At 41.2% G+C, this 20837-nt stretch overlaps 1 protein-coding gene across 5 annotated transcripts in view; it reads right to left on the bottom strand.

Moving 5' to 3' along the window:
* Positions 1-34: 34 nt before the first annotated feature.
* The window catches only part of frmpd4 (FERM and PDZ domain containing 4), a 45039-nt gene continuing 24236 nt past the window's right edge, over positions 35-20837 (bottom strand). For 2 of the 5 annotated variants that reach the window (XM_071475307.1, XM_071475298.1), the window contains 16 exons: positions 19516-19632; positions 12653-12813; positions 12256-12358; positions 11061-11106; positions 9989-10093; positions 9356-9463; positions 8841-8972; positions 7925-8044; positions 7612-7748; positions 7133-7259; positions 6761-6850; positions 6466-6648; positions 6153-6285; positions 5091-6068; positions 3320-4528; positions 35-2285 (listed from right to left, as the gene is read on the bottom strand). In XM_071475307.1, coding sequence (XP_071331408.1) covers positions 1045-2285; positions 3320-4528; positions 5091-6068; positions 6153-6285; positions 6466-6648; positions 6761-6850; positions 7133-7259; positions 7612-7748; positions 7925-8044; positions 8841-8972; positions 9356-9463; positions 9989-10093; positions 11061-11106; positions 12256-12358; positions 12653-12813; positions 19516-19553 — 4911 coding nt within the window. In that variant the 5' untranslated portion in view covers positions 19554-19632 and the 3' untranslated portion in view covers positions 35-1044. The other 3 variants (XM_071475314.1, XM_071475332.1, XM_071475324.1) reach the window with 3 other exon arrangements.

The raw sequence follows: 20837 nt of genomic DNA, 5'->3' as shown, positions 1-20837 counted from the left end.
CGCTGTGCCATAATACGGCCTCATAGAGTAGCTAGCATGGCTGTAGACTCTTGTTTTACTCAGATGTATACACATCATGCAACATGTGCTTGTCTACTCTCACACATAACACTGTGCAAACACTCTCTCCAGCTCCAGCCCCCTAAGTGAAGTGGGCTATCATCATTAATGCAAAAAGCATTACCACCACCCAGGCATGAGTAAATGGTAAAATAATGAATTATTAAACATAGTTATACAACTAAACATGGGTCAAGCAACTTTTCTGTATGAATAATGCAATTTTAGAAGCAAATGTACAGTCTCGAAAAGTCACTCTGTCAGCCTCTGTTATCCTGTTTTAATGCTTCAGAGATCAACTGAATTGAGAATTAAACATAAGGAACTTGCATGTACCACTGCAAAATTAAATAAAAATGTGGCACTGTATGAGAGGTTGGTGGTAAACAGAACTACACACAAGACTGGAGCCAAAAACAAATAGACAAAAATCATTTGAAATAAGACTTTTTAAAAGTTTTAATCTTTTTAATGATGTTGACAAAAAATAACAGGAAAGTACTCAGTGTTCATGTGTAAAGTATTCATTAAATTAAGGTGAATCCAGCAAATGAGAAAGTCGTATGCATTACTTTTATTTGATCATTTGATCTTATCTTGTGCAATGATTTGTCTACAGCTGTATATAGTGTATGCATTTCTCAACATAATATATATTTTAACAATTTATAAACAAGGTACCAATAAGGTTGAAATAATCTACACATTAAACCCATAATATAACCAATAAATCCCTAAAATAATCCCTATTATTTAATATTAGATAATATACTTTAGAGGTGGGTCATATGCTTCTTCATAGAGGCCCTTATATAATCTATTTAAAACTTTAATGATTCATATAATTTCATTTTTACTTTACATAATAAAATATTGTATACACAAGGCAAGATTCTTTTTTTCACAGCAGTTCACATTGGTTGTTAAACCCATGTCTCTTATGTATGGCTTTAAAATCAATAATAGAGACAAAATAACAACAGTTTATTTGTTGAGCAGTGTTTTCAGTGAGTGAGTTAGTGCGTTTATAATAGCAGACATGGTGGCAGAGTGATGTGTCAATGCATTCACACTTTGGTCACTGGGGGAGCGTCCTGAAGCCGCCTCAGCGGCTTTCAGCAGGCACACGTAGTTCATGACGACCTCATCCACCTTGGCTACCACCTCACGCCGCTCCCTCTCGGTGCTCAGGCCCTCCACTAGTGACATGCCGGCTTGTGTCAGGCAGCACAGTGTGTGGAAGCTGTGCGTCAGAGTGAGCAGTAGCTCCTCTGGACTGCTGTACTCTACAGCCATCTGACTGCAGGCGCTGCTCAGCGCTTTGGCCTGCATGAAAAGCAGCTGGGAATATGTTTCCATGTCAGCCTCGCTAACCTCGGGCCTTTTTCCTCTGGACACGTGGCCTACGCTGGAACGCAGCACGCTGATCATCTCTAAGGCATCCTTCCGTGCAATTGCGAACCCTGTGTGAAGACTGTAGGTTTTTCCCTTCATTGAATTTACACGAGCTAGCCTTGCTTTAAGGCTCATGTCATTCATTGCAGTGGCCTTATTACTCTGCTTAGCTTTATAGTCTGCTCTCTGCTTTGCGTTTTCCTTGCAGCTGAAAGAAACTGAGCTAACAGAGGACAGAGCATCTGAGGGCATTTTTCTGCCTCCATTGTCACTATCAGTGTTTGTCTTTCTCCTGAGGAAGCAGTGACTGAATGGCCCACGGCACCTCCAGGTACCTGCATCCAGCGTTGGTGCTGTTGAGTCTGGCAGCAAGAGGGAGGCTCCTCTAAGCACCCCTCTACCAGATGAATTAGAGGCGACTGAACCCTGGGACAAGCTTTTGGGCAAGGTTTTGGAGGAGAATATCTTCTGTACTTTTGGGGCATCTTGAGACTGGAAATTCTGACCGCCACTTTTCCATGGAAGAGTGGCTTTGGTCTTCTCTAACAGTGCTTCCAAGCTCCTAGAACTTGGCATTATGGTACTCCAGCTCCTCCTGAGCATCCGAACCTTGCGTGGCTTCCTGAGGCTGCCTGTTGGAGGGTCACATGAGGATCCGCTTGAGGGGGAAGCCAGGGCGTGTGAGTTGGGCTCGGGGCTGGCCTGTGTAAGCCAGCTGGACTCTGTGCTACTTCGTAATGATGATGGTGACATGGTTTTGGTGGTGGTACTGGTCTCATTACAGAGAGCTAAAGAAGACTCTTCCCCAGCCTTCTTCAGCTGTGTGCAAGCTACACTAGGGGTAGTAGTAAAACAAAGAGAACTGTTAAGCATCTCGCTGACAGCACATCTTCATCTGTAATAAAATGTTTTTATTCATTAGCTGTTGGTATTCATGAATCTAAAATGATAAAACACTGTTCTTCAAAGTAAATTCACATACTTGTTACAAGGAGTTATCTTACATTCTGAAGGGTTAAATGGATGAAAGCAGCACAAGTGACATTTAAGCAAATAATTTGACATTTTGCAAATAACTGTTATTCGCTTTGATATTGATACCACTCTTAACACCTGTCTGCTCAGAATAAAGCTACCCTGTTACTGAAGATAACAAAATCTGCCTACCAGCACCTCTAAAGCTCAAAAATTAACATGTATTTCATTTGCTTAATCTGTACAAAAACTGAAGTTTCAAAATTTGAAGTTGTAGTTTTATAGAGGGTTATATTTTGGATAATTTCATGGATGGATGCAGTAACCTCCTAGAAACTCTGCTGGTTGCCTGTCAACGTCATGGTGAAGACAATAAAACAAGAAGTCACTGCACATAACTCGAACAAACCACAACTTGCCACTTTTACACTTCCCCTTGCTTCTAGTTTTTATGCAAAGCTAAGCTAACCAGCTGGTGGCTCCAGCTACATATTAAACAGACAGATGTGAAAGTGCTATCAGTCAAGAAAGCGAATGAGCAGAAAGTCCAAAATTTTGCGTCTAGTGGCATCTAGGCTCGCAGATAGTTTTGGTTTTATTTCTCCACGTTATGAAATATCTTTCTGCCACCACCTCAATATAATAGAGGTGAATGGGGTTTTATTTGTGGTGCTCACAGCCTTAAGCATTTCTTGACAAAAACCAACTAAAACTATCCCTATGGCTACATACTACTACTGCGGCTAGACATAAGTGAGAATTTCTTTTTTTTTTTTTTACTTGTACAAATTGACCCTTTGAAAAATATTGCATATTTTTTGTAACGAGCAACTTCCTTAAAAGTCACACAGACATAGATAAGAGGCAGCACCCTCCTGTTTAGTTTTACCTGTGGTTTCTTTTATCTTGGGCATCCTGTGACTACCATCCCGTGTAATTGTGAACCCAGGCTCAGCACTGGTAGCTGCATGGATCTTCCTCAGCAGGGTGGGGTCCATGGGATGTCCAGCCTTCCCCTGGCCTGGAGGCCCATAAGCTTTCTCCTCAGCAGTTACATAACTCAGCCCCTTGAGCGAGGACTCTGACAGTACATGCATATTGTCTGTGGCACAAAGGGGAGAATCCATCGGAGTGGCACAGCTGCTGCTGCCTGTGCTACAGCCGGCATCTATAGAGGAACACTGTGAGCTTTGGAGGGAATGAACGCCCTCGCTCTGCAACGATGACATGCGCTTGCTCACATGGTATTCATATAACCGTGTGACGTCTTGCTCTGCCGCTGGAATCTTAATTTGCTGCTGCTCGTTATCCTGGGAAGTGGCATCTCCCTCTGCAGGGATGGGCGCTTTCGATGGGGAGCGGAGATGGGCATTTAACTTTTGGCTTCTTTCATCGGAGTCCTGTTTCTCTCCCCTTACTGTCAACCTGTCTGCGTGGGAAGCCTGTGAGTCATTCACACATTCTGGAGAGAGATTGTCTGCCATTTTGTTTCCGGGTGCTCTCTGCTGCAATTTTTGATGCCTGTCTTTAAAGTGAGTTCGCCCCAGATCAAGTTGATTCATGTAATAGGAATCTCTCACAGTGAAAGCGTTATACTTCCCAACAAGATGAGGGGGCTCCTCTTTAGATGAATCTTGAGAGGTCATGTGAGATCTATCGGATGCTTCACAGATACCTCCTTGCATTCTGCTCTCTGCCTCCCTCTGTTTTCCTCTCTGCCTGCTCATTACGGAGCCCACGTGCATCTTAGTGAAGTATTCACTAACAGATTTTATTTCCATTGTCTCTGGCTCCATCTCACCACCATCTGAGTGAAATATCTGGGAGGAGGCGACAGCAGATGATTTACCCTCCTCCTCCTGATGCTCCTGGGCGTTGTACTGCATAGCTCCTGCTCCACCATCACTCTGTGCAGTCCCCTCTGTCTTCTCTTCATTCGCAGCATGGTATCCTTCTGTCATGGCTACATGCATCCTCAGGTGGTTCTCCGAGTGTCTCTGAGCGCTGGCCAGCTCGGAGCTCTCTGTCATCTCAGAGGAGTTTGTCTCGTTGCCAGAATCTGAGGACTCGGGACTAAATGCTCGTGATATTTCTACACCTGTGTACCACAGAAAGACAAACACCTCATTAACAACTCCATCTGAGGCAAATGGAAAATATCACACATTAGGGAATGAGTCAAATTTAATTAATAGTAATGACAATGCAAATCAGCATGAGTGAGAAAAAAGAGTGAATGAGTACTTTGAAATAACACCAACAATAATAAATGTAAATCACTACATTACAACATTCCACGTAAAATTTTGGCATCTATAAAATATTCATAAAGAACTGTCATTGGCTTAAAATAGCATATTATAGATGGCTACTTAACCTGATTTGTTTTCAGATTTTCTATATTGGCAACAAATGTCTGACATTATGTGGTGAGCAATTGCAAAAACAAACAATGATCCACAAAACAAAAACAAATGAATGATACTGTAATGAACACAGCTGCCTGTATGCTAAAATGAATGAAGAAAAACTCACACAAATGGAAACATAGAACAAAATGGGCTTTATTGAAAAAAAAAATCAACAACAACAAATCAAAAGTGAATGGCTGGAACATGTGTGGTGTTAATGGATGAACGTTACAATAGTGTAAGGAGAACCTGTGCTACTCTCTGACTGTGCTGGACTCTGTTCCTCAGATGCAGCTAGAGCCTCGAGTGCCTGTAAGGTGGACACCACTGCATCGTCCAGAGGCTCCCCTTGGCCCTCTGCTCCATGGGTGGGCACTGAATCTATGAGAGACACTGGGATATCATTGCGGGCCCCCTGGGCCCGGGTCCCAGCCACTTGCTGCTCCTCCTCATCTGAGCTGTCCCGAAAGCCAGGAGGGGGAGCAGCAATGGCCAGGTTAAGAGAGTGCAGCAGTACATCATTGTCCTCTTCGTCGTTACCCTCCGGAGGGGGAGGGAGGGAGGTCAAGTCAATGATGTCATCGCTGGATCCTGAGAGTGACAGTAATGTGGGCTTGTCAATGTCACTCATCACCATGTCCTCCTCACAGCTGATGTCATCCTCATCCTCTGCGTCATCTGTTGTCTCTGCGTAGCAGATATCATGCAGCAGTGGCTCCTCGATGCACTCAGTAGGACCAAAGATTTTGGTGGAGTACTGGTACCCATCCCCGTCCTCTATGGCATCCATCATCTTATAGTCCTCCTCGAGACGCCTGTACATGGGGCTGTGATTGTCTAGAATCTCTGGGCTTTCATCCATCAGTCTCTGGTAGCCCAAATTTTGGGGGTTTACACCGTCTAAGGGGGGATCTCCAAATATGAAGGAGACCTTTGCACTTCTGGAGGAGTCTTGGGATTTGGGCCTTGGGATGTTGAGGTAAGTTTGGGAGCAAGGGACTCTGCAGCACTCCACTCTCTCTGCCATGTGCATTTGGTGCTGGGGCTGGTGGATCTCAGTTATGTAAACTGGTTGACCTTCACATCTCCCATGGTCGAGGTATTCACACTCCTGGTCAGAATAATCTTGGCTGCACCTCTGGTTGTTCCTGTCATCATATCCTTTATGGGGGGTGCTGTATGTACACTCGATGGCCTGATAGTTCTGCTTTATTCTCGCTGCATTGCCTGCAAAGAGGAACCAAAACATGAAACAATTGTATTTAAATCAAACATCTTTTCGATGAGTCATTGGGATCATTTCAGACGTACTTGTTTCCATACTGTCTGTTTTTTTGGCCACATTGAAGATGGAGCGTCGAGAGTCCACCAGTAATCTGTAGTAGCCAGCAGTCAAACATGCCAGATTCATTGCATCAACAGACTCCATTAACAGAGTGATGGGCTGTGAAAAAGGCGGGTAAGCAGATGACAGTTAGCACAAAATAAATGGGAGAATGGCTCTGTAGAATGAGGTTGTAATGACTACTGAACAGACTTGGTGTTGTTTAGGTAAAACCACAGAAAAATTTACAAAGCCGGTCAGCACATGCTTATGTTTTAAAAGGGCAGGAGGCTTGTTAACCTTTACGTCCAGGACATGTAGTTCCACTCTAACCCTGTTCTCATCTTCTGTATACATCTCGATGCGGTTGACATGACTGAAATCAGCCAGAAGTGCCACCAGGTTTGTTTTGGTGTTAATCACATGACTGATGCCATACTTGGGGCCTACCAGCAATGTCACTTCTGTGTGCTTCTCGCCTTGCTGTAAACAGGAAGAGAGTATTAACACTTATATCCCTTTCTGCATGCAAATGATGTGACTTGTCAAGTGTTTCTCACACACTAGCTGCATACAATGTGATGGTGTTACTCACAATTAGTGTCGATTTAAACACCCTTCCTCCATATAGCCTCAAGTCACTGAGATACTTGAGATAATGGACCTTTGCCTGCAAGGCAGTCAGCTGGAAAGGGAAAGAAACAAGAGACGTAGGGTAAGATACAAACTGAAATTATTTAAATAATCTCTCCACAGCAGAAGTAACATTCACTTCTGCCACCATCCAGCACCATCATTTTGAAGCCTAACACTCCACTAGGTGGTAGTCAGGAGTCTTTTCAGATGTGGCGCAGGGCAAAGAGAGTGAGATGGTGTGAGATACAGAGAGAGAGAGGAGAGAGAGAGAGAGAGAGAGAGAGAGAGAGAGAGAGAGAGAGAGAGAGAGAGAGAGAGATGAAGACTCTACCTTTTTACCAGGCGGAACTAGGTTCTGGTTAGTTTTGAGGATGTGAGTGAGGGCTTTTTTGATGTTTTTCTCTTTCATGCTAGACAGCACTGCAGGAGGCAGGAACAATGCCAGACCCCACTCCTTCCTACAGACACACATTTCATAAAGATTAAAAAAAGGTCACTCAATCAGTATGAAAGACAGTCAAGTCATCATTCTTGACCGGCAATCAATTTACTTCACCTAGAGGTGGTGCATTGATCAAATGACAGGGTACATTCAGAATTATTAAGTAACCAGCAGGGGTGTATCCTCTGGCATTGCAGCAGAATAACACTAGTGAGATCATAATTATTTTATTGAATAACAGCATTCTGGACTAGTGGGATCCTCTACAGCCGGAATAAGTCCTTAAAAATAACAAACTGGCTTTGTAGATGGGAGACGTGAAGTTGATCCTAGCAAGAATGATGCAGTGTGAAATCCAATCTACTTACTCTATATACTTCAGGGAAACTTTCTGGGACTGCTTGGTATTGATGGTTAGAATATACATTTGCAGAGCAGCCAGGCGGAGGGCCGTGTCGTATTTCAGCTCTGACCCAAATCTTTCCAATACCACATCATTACAGCTCTGGAGGAGCCAGAGAGAGAGAGAGAGGACAGGGAGAGGTTACACTTCAGTCATGCAAGACAACAACACACCCACAGCAACGATGTGTTTTCTGAGGCCATTATTATAGACTGAAATCTAGACTAGCATAACAAAAATGACATTTCAAGTCACCATAAGCATCTGCTGATATTCACCTGAACATAGAGGTACTCGAATGCTACTGCGTCTCTCCTAAGCAGGTCCAGGGGATCCTTTGGGACAAAAGTGATGCGAAAAAAGCACTTCATCTTGTGTGACCCTGGCCTCTGTGTCACCTAGAGCGCAAGTTGAAGACAAGGAGGGTCCCATTACTCATGAAGTGTGCGTCTGCAAAATGCTAACACATTTTTTAAGATGATTATTTATTTCGTTTTTTTTTTTTTTTTTTTTTAAGCAGGGTTTTTGTGAACCCCAAGTATCTACTGTTACAATATAGTAGCTAATGGAAATATTATCAACAAACAAACAAAACAAACAAGGATACTGCACGGCATGTACTATTTGACATGTAGCTGAGGCCAAGAGATGGGTAGTTTAGCTTAGCATAAAGAGTGGAAACGGGGCGAAACAGTTCAACTAAAATTGCCTGCCAGCACCTCTAAATATCACTGATTAACACCTTTTATTTCTTTTGTTTAATTCATACAAAAACCAAAGTGTAAAAACAAGAAGTTGCAGTTTTCTTTAGGGTCCATTTCTTGGCTGGAAGCAGTGACTCCCTGTAGTCCAGGATTGAAGTTTATGCAATTATACTATGCTACAAGCTAAGCTAATGTCTTCTGTGTTCATCTGTTTAATTAAAAACAGATAAGTAAAGGAAATGAATGAATCATCTCTATCTCTTGGCAATAAAGTGACTAAGCATATTTCCTAAAATGTAAAACTATTCTGTTAAACAAGCCTGAAATTTTGCTCCCGTTGTACAGTACAGTACTGCACATTACGGTATGAATACAAAAGTACTTAACTGTATACTGGAGAGAAGGATAGTATCCTCTCTATATTTTGCCATCAAGTTTATTATTTACTTGCGTCTGTCCTGTTTATTGGCACCAGAGAGAGCTGTCTCACCTGAGTTAGCATCTCCTGCTCATGCAGGAGCATGAGTTTGCTGGCAGATCCCTCAGCTCTTTGTTCCAGCATCAGAGAGAAGTGCTCAATGCTCTTAATGGATAGCTTTTCTTGCAGGGTCAAGATGACGTCCTTTTACATAGACAAAGTCAAAGTTAATAAAACACAAGAACTGTGCAGATGCAGCAGTCTGCTCGTGCTCAGCTCTAAACCATAACCATAAATCATTTTCATGATTGAACAAACACAAAAACATGAACATTACTTAACATACAATCAGATTTTTAATTGCAACTGAAATAAGGAAGGAAAGGTGAACTGCTCCACAGTTCACTAAGATCAAGCTGCATTTTGTTTGAATCATTATTAAGTTCAGATAAAGTTCTGAAGGCCATAGTGAAGAGAGGCGTATGCACTTTATATTGTACAGTGCAGCTGTGGATGACATTCAACATTTAAACTTTAGATTATGCAACAGCATTTCATAGTGAATCAGGGTTCTTTCCAGCACCTACCTTAATGGATGTGTTGCTGTCAAATTTAAATGATTTAGTCTGCCCGTTCTCCAGGTACACCTTCAGAACATTTGGCATAAAAAGAAGGGAGTTGTCCTTCACTGTTTCCTGAGGATGGAATGAGAATCCTTATTTTCGAGTAGTGTTCATCTTCCCACCTAACTAGCAAGAAAGTCTTAAAAATCTTATATCCCAAAATGTCAAATTGTCATTTGTTTCCATGACATTCTTTTGAGCCAACATAGGAGTGAGAATAATATAAAGTAACATACTGATACATCCTCCTTAATGATCACTCTCTGCTGCTGTCCTCCTCTCATAGGGTATGACTGTCTGATAGTCTCTTTACTTTATAGCTGCTTTCCTAAAAACCTTTTCTCTGCGTGACACATCGAACAAATTGGGGAAGCTCCCTGTGACAGGGTCCCCTTTTTCTATCAATCAGTGATGGTAGTTGATGAAAAGGAAAAAGAAAGAGGAAGTGCATTCTCTTACTCATGTGTGTCTTCATTTTAGTTAGTTAATTCTTCACTCTGTGCCATGCTCTAGCTTTAAGAGTTCAAGTCTGCTGCTGCCGTTTGCTGCGAAGAACCTTGATGTGTACAGACTGAATCAATGTCCAGCGTGACTTACTGGGACCTGGCCGTTGATGATGACCTCTTCAGCGAAGCGGACTTTAACAGGATTAGTCTTTAACTTGGCCTTTTTGGCTGCGCTGATGAATGCTGATTTGGGTGACTTTTGGAGGGAAAAGAGAAAAAGAAAAACAGATTTAAAGGACAATCAGTTCCTTCAGAGAGGAGTCGTGTATTTTTCATCTCCACACAATTCAAGGACGTTTTCCTCTTGAAACATGACGACATCCCATGTCTCCACTCTGTGCTGATGCAATTAAGGTGGCACTTTATAAGAGCAGAAGAGTGAGGACAGCCTCACTGCTCGTGTCAATGAGCCTGCAAAGAAACACTCGTCAAACAGAAATAATTACAGGATGGATTAAAAGGCTTGCTTGGTCCTCTGAGTGTTGTGGAATATTACACCCATGTTTTCCTGCAAATCATTCATGTTTAGCCTCTTGTTATGTGACTCATTATGCTGAGAGTCTGCAACACAGACACCAAACAAAATGATTAATTGAAATGCAAGGTGAATGGATATATTTAAACATTAGATTTTCAGGTTTTAGGAAATGTTGCCTGATATAACACACATAATTACTGTCACAGTGAGTAGAGAATAGCCAGATTTCATCATAAGGTTCCTGCTACGCTGAATACTGTATGTTTTCTGTGACCACACACTGATGCTTTGGTCTATTTTTGGATGGAATTCAAGCATAATTCCATTTCCACTGACTTATTATGTGAACTGCAAACAAAGGCCGAATATATGCTGGTGCTGTGTGTTCACCACCATCTGGTGCCCTGTGACTCAAGTAAATGTTGATGTGGCAGGTTCATCTGAGGTTTTGTGAGGATCTGACGCTACAACATGAGAAGACTTGGAAAGGCTGCAGCAATTGGACTCCCTTTGAGTTAGCCCGGCTCTAACGCTCAGCTAAGGCATTACTGATACAGTGCCAGCACAAACATATGGCATGATTAATGACTTGCTTTCATAGAGTCAACAAAATAATCAGCTCCAAACACACAACCAGCCTAATGGAATGTACTTGATTTCATTCACAGAGCATGGAGAAACTTACTGGGTACGGCTGAACAACAGTCAACAATATGGACTCCTTGCAGCTCCTGCAGTAAGGAAAGAACATTTTTAATGAAAGATTCATTTTTCAATAAAAGGTGTAGACAATTTAAAAAAAAAAAAGTCCTGTGGTTAAGGGAAATCAAATCTGGAAATATATCAGGTGTCCTGGAAGCATTTACGGTTGTTTTTTGACACTTCATGGTGGACAGCAGGAGGAGGAACATTGCGTACAAGTGATGCTCCAGGCAGCCCTGTCTTGCCTCCACAGCGCAGAGTCTTACTGCAAAGACAGGGCTCATTCAAGGCCACAGGAGCCGTGTAAGAATGTCAACATGGACACTTTTACCTGTACTACTGTACTGTTTACAGACTGCCGCACAGTTCTTACGAGGGCCGAATGCTCACAGCCAGACACTCAGCTGTTTCAGTGACATCAATCTAATGAGATGCATGAAATACTACAATAATGTACCACATTTATTCAGTTGAAACATTTGGTTTTATGGCACTTTAAAATAAAAATAAAAACAAACTACAATGATGGACTAATTCTAGCGTTTTCTTATTCGGGATAGAAAGTGAACGAAAATATAGTTTATTTAAATAACTTAGATGAGAAACAAAAAGTAAAACACCACATTGAACTACAAAGTTGAGCCGCAGTACATCCTCCTCAGACGTTTTCATGTTTTATTGTTTTACAACACTGAATGAAAGGGGAAGTAATGTGACACTGAAATGTGGTTGTGTCCCTCCCATGACTTGTGCTTTTCAAACACCTTTTTGTGGAGTTGTTTGGAGTGTTTCTTTGTCTTAATGGTGCAGGTTTTGACATAATACTGACTCACCAAAAGGTAGATCCTCCAGGTTCAGCTGAACTTCTGCTACAATTAAGTGAAAGCCGTTGTCTACACTAAGGTGATCTCCATTTAACTAAAATTGGCTGCCAGTGATGATTCAAGTGTGTCCTACTAAAGGAAATGGATGCTTATGTGAACATGTATTTCGTATTCGTTCTTTTTTGCTGTTGATTACTGTGAAAAGGCAACACTAAATCTAATTTGAGTCAATGTTGTCAGATAGTAGAATATGAAAACTTCCAAGAAGGATGAATACTTTTTAGGCACTGGAGAATTACCAAAAACAGGTTTGACAGCAGGCAAATGGCATCTCACCTTACTGTGTTGTCATACCTGACAAGGTCAATAACCCTCTCCCTGGGCGCTGAACTGACGGGCTCATCATTAATCATGATGATCTCGTCCCCTGGGATCAGTTTGCCTTCTGATGGACCCCCTGTTCAACACACACCAAACAAGAAGTGGAACAAAGTGTGCACAGTGATAGTATTTGTCTTGATTTTCTTGGTTTCCTGTCTTGTGGCTCGAGGCTCTAATGAATGCTTACTCATTCAGGGTTGTTAAAATCAGTGAATCATCAACATAAACTACAGCCTGAGTGGGTTTCATCTCCCCTCCCTAGCTACATTTTAGGAGTATTTCATCTCCTTCAGGGAATGTGTTGATAATGGACACGGATCGAATGAGTCACAGCTGTATAAGAGCTCACTGTACAGCTGGGTCACTTTACCTGGTGTGACTGAGCGAACCACTACAGGTTTCTCACTGCCTGCAACAAAGCCAAAGCCAAGCACTGGGTCTCGTCTCATCTCCACCTTCCGGGGCGCTGGTGGCACAAACTTGTCTCCGTCCAGACGAATCTCCTCAAGGGAGCTGCTCTGGGAGACGTGGCTGGGAGAAAGAAAAAAAAATGTGTCTGGTTGCTTTTGTGACATAGAAAAGCTCTCGTTTGTATGTGGAGCTGTGACACCAGTGTCGTGGAAAAAGAAAAGTCAGATTTTACACTTCTATCAATTTCAATGTTGTAACAATGTATTCAGTCATTACACGGTGCCATCGCGGTTAATGGAAGTCATAATCACAGTTGTACAGATAGATAGATACCTAGGCTTTCCTGACATTTTATTGACCAAACGATTAATTAGTTAATCGAGAAAGTAATAGGCAGAATAATAAAAATGATTGTTAACTGCAGCTCTAGTTTTAAAATGTTATACCACATTTTTTTTTACCAAATTTGAACCATACACACACACACACACACAAACATCTTCAGGAAACAATGACAATGGGACAGCAATAAATGTAAGGATTTAACTGTATAGAAAATGGTGGTGTTCTGCCTGACTAAATCCTCAAAATGTTTAAAGACAGGATGCTAGAATCTGAAAATAAGGAACAAGTGCAATGCTGTAAAAATAGATCATGTGGGCGATGGTAATCAAGCTCCAATGTTTGTATTCTCACATTGCAGAGATCCACTGTGTGCTCCATCAAGAAGCAGTGACAGTATTCTGTAGTACTCACACTGTAATGTGTTACACAATAGGCTTTTGCCTTGCCATGCTAATAAAGATGCAGTACAGGTATAATGTGGAGGGTCATGCTGTTGAAATCCCCTGACTCTTTGAGACTTGCCATCAATAGGTGGCTGCAAACAAGACTCTAAAGTTTAAATTTATTTGTCCCTTTACTTCAGTGACCCTGATCAAAGCATTTCACTTCATCTTAAGCTCAAAGACGTGCACAAACTGTATGCAGCTTCCACATACTCTGTGATCTGTGAGTTTTTGCAGTGTTCCTCATCTCTCCCTGGCTGCAAAAGCAGCAGCAGCAGCTCTGTATGGTGCCAACAATGTTGGTTAATTAAAGCTGTGGGCAGACTGTGTAATTCACAGTTATTCTTGACACATGTGCTATTCACCACTAAATACTAACAATTAATCTTTCATGGCACAAAGACACAGTGAGATCTGTCAATTGCAATCCCAATACTATGAAACAGCAACAACAAGGGCAACAAGATGTTCAAAACTGAATGATTGTCAACAATTCTTTCCCAGAGCTAAAAACTAGAAAAAACACTTGAGCACGTGATCTGTCACTAGGATGTAAGATGCAGCTGCTAAACAGAAATGGAAGATAACAGAAGGTTGAAAGAATGTTTAGATCAGTGTTTTCAACCATGATTTTTAGTGGTAATATCAGTCTTAAACTAGAAGTGGACCCAATCTCTGTGATGCACTCACATTCACCTTTACTTTAAAGAACAAAATACAAAGTAAGATCAATATTACAACCGGTCTGTAAACACCTTCATTGTTTTGAGTGGGTTCAAGAGGTCTACATCATGTAACTACAGTGAGAAACAACTTAAAATAAGTCTTATTCTACAATTTATGTCAATCAGTACAAAAATGCTCTAAATGAACCATATGGTGTCCTCTTTTAGTTCCAGATAAAGTCCGAGACACATTTCTGTACAAGCCGAACAGTTTTGGACACGTTATATGTAAAAGGAGCTACATGTTTTGAATGCCTTAAAACTAAGACAACATTTTACATAAATGCTTTGCATTATGAGGACAATGTTCTTATCCCTCCTCCTACTCCCTCGTTCTGCAAAACAACAACACACATGCACAAGCTGACTTACAAAGTAATAAAAAGCTGCATTTTATACAGTAAAAAAAATGATTTGCGTTGAAATCCAGAGGATATTGCAAAATACAAAAATCTGAACGGGCACACGGATGCTGGCAGGGGCAGCCAATCAAAAGCCTCAAAGGTAATGTGCTAGTGATTCAATTGAAATGATAATTCATTCTAATATAATATGTACAGTGTGAATATTATGCAGAGGCTATATATGTATTTGCATATAAGATACTACAGTATTTGTTTAAAAATTACATAGCCCCAAGTCTAACATTTTTGAGCTTGATAACACATTTGCATTAAGGTGTCATGGAAGGACAGAACATCCTCTCTCTCTCCACTAGTGCTACTGCACTATGTCTGAGGCTGATTCTGCTAGATATATTCTACTTTATACTAAATATACTTCCTCTTTTTTGAGTAATATTTTGTTCAGAACCAAATGCTCAAACAAATGAACAAACAAAACAAAATAACAAACAGACAATTACGTCACATTTCAAATGAAAAATGCCCTTACTCGATGCACTGAGTCAACCAATATTTGTACTTCGGCAAATATGTAAAGCAAAACATTTGTGCTTACTGCACTAGTATTATAAAAGTCAGTAAAGATGGCATTTGAGATGGCTACCGGGAAGCTAGAGGCAAAATGCATTAATCTTATAGCTACATTCTCTCAGATGCTTTTCAATCACAAAATCTACAGTGGCATAAATGTAGGGCCCCAATAATTTGCCCCAATAATTACAGACAAAACAGAGCAGAAGATAATTCATTTCAAACCTTCTGTAGTTTCACAGTGAGGTGGTAGAGTATGGACAGGCAGGAACACTGCCAGTAGCATGTATAAAGTAACAAGACTAAAAAGGTGGAGCTAATCAAAAATAATGACCTGGATTATTCTCCCTGTACCACATTTACCCGAGGTTATCCAAGGAAAACCACTCACTGTGTCATCTTACAGGAAAATTAAGGAAATGTGTCTCCTTTACTGTCAAATTAGTTCATGTTTACTGTCCTTAGGCAGCTAATTGAACAAATCCGATTACACAAAACAACAATCATCCTAAATGTAAATTTTGTTATTATCTGCATCTCTCATAAAGGCTGGAGATGGTATCTTAATTTTAATTTAACCCATCATATAGTAACAAACAGTCTATTGTAGCTGTTTAACAGTGACTTTTCTTGCATAATTTCAGGATAATATTGTAGGGACTGTAAGTCTGTGTGTCCTATCTGTGGGCTCTCCAAATAATTGGAGATTGTGGGCAGAATATAAATAACTTGCCCACATCAGGATCACTACATCCAGTCAGTTTGGGGTAGTGCAAAACAGGAGGCCAGAATATCAAATGGATTTTTAATTGGTGCAATGAGCACAATGACAAATATTATTTATTTTGGTTGATGAATCAACCAGAGTGTTTTGCAAATGTATCAGTTAAAATGTGGTTATGATTATCTGCTGAAGGCTATAATTATTCTAGTGATACACTCAAGCCTCCATTCAAGAGTCAAACACCATGTATCTTTTGTTTTCTTCCTCAATTTCTTGAAAAAAAATAATAGCTTATTCTAATGCCTCTTACTCTGATGCATTTTGTAATCATCTTTATAACATCTACATTAAAACATGGAATCTGTTTCATACTGATTAAAAACATCTTGACAGTCATTTTACGACAACTCATATCAGCAGTCACGGCATAATGTAAATACTTTAAATTTCGGAGGTTCCTACTAAGACACATTTATTTTGGATTTGTGTGGCAGTTTTGTCTCAACAGATTGTGCACAAATCAAAACCATATGGACCTGTGCATTCAGGAAGAGTGCTGTCTCCTCCCCTGCATGGCCACCTGCTAAACATGGCTGGATTCCCATTATGTAGACAGCCATGCATCTAATGGTTCCTAATAATACCCATTAGCTGCTAGTGTAGCTCCACAAGGCTCTATACAGCAATCACAAGCCACACTGTGTGCTATACAGTTAACAAGATGAACAGAAATAAGCAACAGAGAGTGCTGGCCTGACTGTCACTGTGCTGTTTTCACTGTTGTTTTAAAGCATGGACAAAGTGGAGCAAGCTCATTAACAAAAGCGATATCCTGTTACTCTTGTTCTGAAAGGCTGCTTTGACACGGGTCACAACTTGTTGCTGCTGAGTAACGGTATATATTGGGTATGGATCTCGAAATGTATCGATGATTTTAAGTTTTTTATGAGGGTTGCCCACCTTTCAGGCCACAAGTACGGTGGCCCTGAGAGCTCAACACACTGCAACTAAAGAAAACACATGCAAACAGACAAATCACAAGCAAATTCAGAAAACATCTACATCAATTTGACAGGGGACACTAAAAAGTGATGAACCTGGCTGGGATGCAGATTCAGTTGTTATGTATTCCAATAGCAACGGCAAAAGTCAGGGAGAGGGAGAGAGAAGATAACATGCAGCAAAGAGCTATGTGCCAAACTCAAACCTGGGGCCACTGTGGTTAGGACTACGACTTCGCCATGGTGCATGCTCGATCCAAAATGAGGCACAGGGATGCCCCCCTCATCACTTTTTTATTGTCCACTGGAAACACTTCTGTTGTGAGCATTTGCAGCACATTTGCCCATTTGGTTGTGTTGTCAAATTGATGAAGATGTTTTCTGAATTTGCTTGTGTTTTGTCGTGCATGTGTTTTCTTTTCTCTCATGGATATGGTACACAAGGGTGCAAAGAACATTAAAATAATATATTGGTATCAAGTGGAAATTAAGGAATATTAAGCACTATGTCACATAAAGCTAATAATTTATGAAATGAAGAAGTGTTTTTACTGGAACACACAGCAGGAATCAGGAATAATATCCACAAGCTCTGCTCTCTGACTTTGGTACATGAATGAATCCGATGAGCCCCTGCTCTTCAAAGCAGTCTCTTGTCTTCGGCATTCGTTGGTGAACGGGCTGCAGTCTGGCATGTATGGGAAGCGTAGAGGGCAGCGAGCATGTACGAGAGCAGCTGAATCGATTATATTGGTTTGAAGTACCGAACGGTGTCAACAGCAAGTGCACACAGCTATGGTAAATCCCAAGGAGAAACGTGTCAGTCAGTCACTAACTGCACTGCTTAAAGCTAAGCTTTGTCACACAGCACTCAAGTGAGTTTTTAAACCTAGGGTTGTAATGCTTTCATTTATGTGGCTGGCAGTTAGTCTGCTAACATATAAAAGGCAAGAAGGCAGGAGAAGACGAAAGCGTTTGTCAGGGTTGGATTTAGAGTGCAGGCATAGGGCTATTTCCTGGAGGCAGTACATACCAGGGTGAACTCGATTTGTATCGAACTTGCAAACATACCAGTAGAAAATACTCAGCTGTTCATTTTCAGCCAGCACTAGCGCTGCGGGGGTTATATTTGTCCTGCCTTTTTTTTAATTATGTAATCATATTGGCATATTTTTTGCTGTGGCCCTCTTCTGTTTGAGGTGACTGGCTATTGTGAATTTTCCAAACGTCCCAAATTGAAATCTAGCTTTGTCTATTAAATGTGGTAAATGCTTTGATGAAATCAATTTAAGTAACATTAGAATCACTGTTCATTTGACTTTGACATCTTCGTGTACTGTGAAAAGAGATTATCATCCTGTCATCTCACGCTCATTCTGAAGACTTAGTTAATTTAACTTATTTAACAAAAAGTCTCTGTTTAATCGGGTATTCTTCAGACATACTGAGCCACTCTGTTACACACTCTTCCAGTATATTGTCATAGCAGTCCCTGAACAACATTACAACCGTTAAAAACCGTGAGTCACTATGTAAATATTAAATAGCTACTGCTTTATTCATCTGCTCCTGTCACGCAGACTAGACATGCGTTTCATCAGGAAACACAACAATTAAGTATCAGCACCCTGGAGACCTAACAAACTCAGATGGTCACTGACAGTCACAGAAACAGTCATTTGATTATTCACGAGCCTTTCTCTAATTTAGAAAGCTAAATCTGGAGCCAAAACAGGCTCCGTGATATGCCTCATCCAGACACACTCTATATCCAGCACTTTCACTGCTCCTTACGTCTTATATAACTCCTCTGACATCACGCTTCTCATGTTGTAACCCATGTGTGACAAGTAGCTCACCTTCTACTTCGTATACCATGCAGATATACAGATTTTTTTTTCACATTTGCGCCGTGCATCTTGAACAAAAATGACTGCACGGGTACATTTTAGATTTTATCATAATAAATATCCATGAGAAGAGATAATCTAGTGAATAGATGAGAGAAGCATAAACTGAGTGAGTCTAAATCTAGTATGCACAGTGGCTCATAAATGCAACAATATTTTTAGAACTAGTATGGATGCATATTGCACATCCCAGGTGTGAAAAAACAGAGGAAAGCCCAGCTCAATCAACCGAACAGATCAAACAAGCAAACACTCACTTGTTACACTGGGACATGTGCTCACAAATATATAAAGAACCAGCAAAGAGCTTCCTTTTACCTGCCTGTGCAGATATCCAGAAGCACCAATTACGAAGGATCAATTACGCCGATAGCACTGACCCAGCATCCTCTGAGGAACGTGCAGCCTCTCAGATCAAAACAAGTCCCTGCACAGGTGAATTTCTTCATCAGCAGCAGCATACACACACTCACGCTCACACTCTCAAAAGCCCTCTTCTGCATTTGCAAGATTGCATGAGGAGTATTGTGGGTGTGAGAGAGTGTGAGAAAGAGTGAGAGTAGGCAGGGGCAGAGTGTGCGCAGCAGTGGAGGGAACAGAGAATCAGTATTCTGAATGCACAGATGGAGACAGTGTGGAGGCAGTGACGTGGCTGGAATAATCACAGGTTGGCAAAGCGTCTGAAACATCTGGGATGGAGAAAGCTCCCCCTCAGTTTCTTTAAACACAGGGCACTTACTTGATGTAGCAGTCACGCCCCTCTCTATTGGTTCCCATGTCCCATCCATTGGGGGGTCCCTGTGAAGCACTCCAGGTCCCTGAAGGGGGCGGCCAGCCTGAGGCTTTGGTCCTGTGGCTGCAGAGGAGGAAAGGGAGAAGTAAAGCATAGATCAACTTTAGTCAAACCTACTTGCATAACACCACCTGCAGTATCCAGCTCAGTGTCAGTCAGTTCATCCAACTGATCATTGAGATATTCAACTGATATGAAATGATTCTAACCAAGTGATGGGGGAATGTCTGATTCCAGCGTGATGAACAATGTCCCATAGCCACAGTTCACTCAGTGAATACAAATCAAATTAATAGCGTAAGCTAGAGACACAGTCAGAGTTGTCATGCTTCACTCTTGAGCTTTGAGAGGCATAAAATTCTTTAGAAAAGCAGCCCGGGGGAATTCTCTTATAGTGTAGTTATTTGATGTGCTCAATGCCAAGATGATTTGATAAAGTTTATCAGAGACTATGACCAGCTGTGACCACCATTGACACAACAATTTATTGTAGCCTATTGTCTGAAAGACGACACCCATCTAAATCTCAATTTCTGATTTTACCAACACAATTATGCATAACCATGTCCCTGTGCTACAAGTTGGCAGAGTGGAGGAATTCAGGAGGACTGTAATTGGTTAAAATGTTTTCATCTGTCTTTTTGTCTGCACCACAACCCCCCACCCCCTTCCTTGTCTTCCCTTTATCTCTGTCTTTGTGTCTGCACACTGGTGATGCTGTGAAAGCAGTGGCAGTAAGTTATGTCACTTCAAAGGCTTGTCTGCCGTGTAACAGGGCTCTTCGCATTCATTATTCAAAGCCCCTCTTTCTTTGCCTCTAAATGTTTCCCCAGTTACTGTACTGCTGATAATAAATTGTGCGCAGCTTGCTGGTATCTGTATGAGAGTGTGTGTTCGTGTGGGTGTGCCCATGAGCATGTCTGTCTGTATGGGCACACGTGCCCATTTCATGAGATATGAATAAAATATTGCCAGCCCATCAACATAATATATAAGCTGAGAGAAAGGTTACACAACACCGAAGCTATTGAATGCATACAGTTGGGCAGTCGGCAGCAAAATAATGCAACCTAAACTAAAGTACAGTTCTGAAGTCACCTAGACTAATAAACAAAACACACCTACGTGCTACTGGATGCATTCAATCATAATTAATTCATAGAAGAACAAGTAGTGTAGCTGAAAGTGGTGTTTTTCTTCTGTGCTCTACATTTTAAATTGGTCTCTGAACACAGGAAGCTTATTTCTTTCCCAATACAGTGGTGTGT

This window comes from Trachinotus anak, unplaced genomic scaffold, assembly GCF_046630095.1.
Source record: "Trachinotus anak isolate AG129_WGS33_773 ecotype Australia unplaced genomic scaffold, CSIRO_AGI_Tana_v1 ptg000001l, whole genome shotgun sequence".
NCBI classification, from domain to species: Eukaryota; Metazoa; Chordata; class Actinopteri; order Carangiformes; family Carangidae; genus Trachinotus; species Trachinotus anak.
Note: the sequence above shows the minus strand (reverse complement) of the source record. Positions and strands in the feature narration are given on the sequence as shown.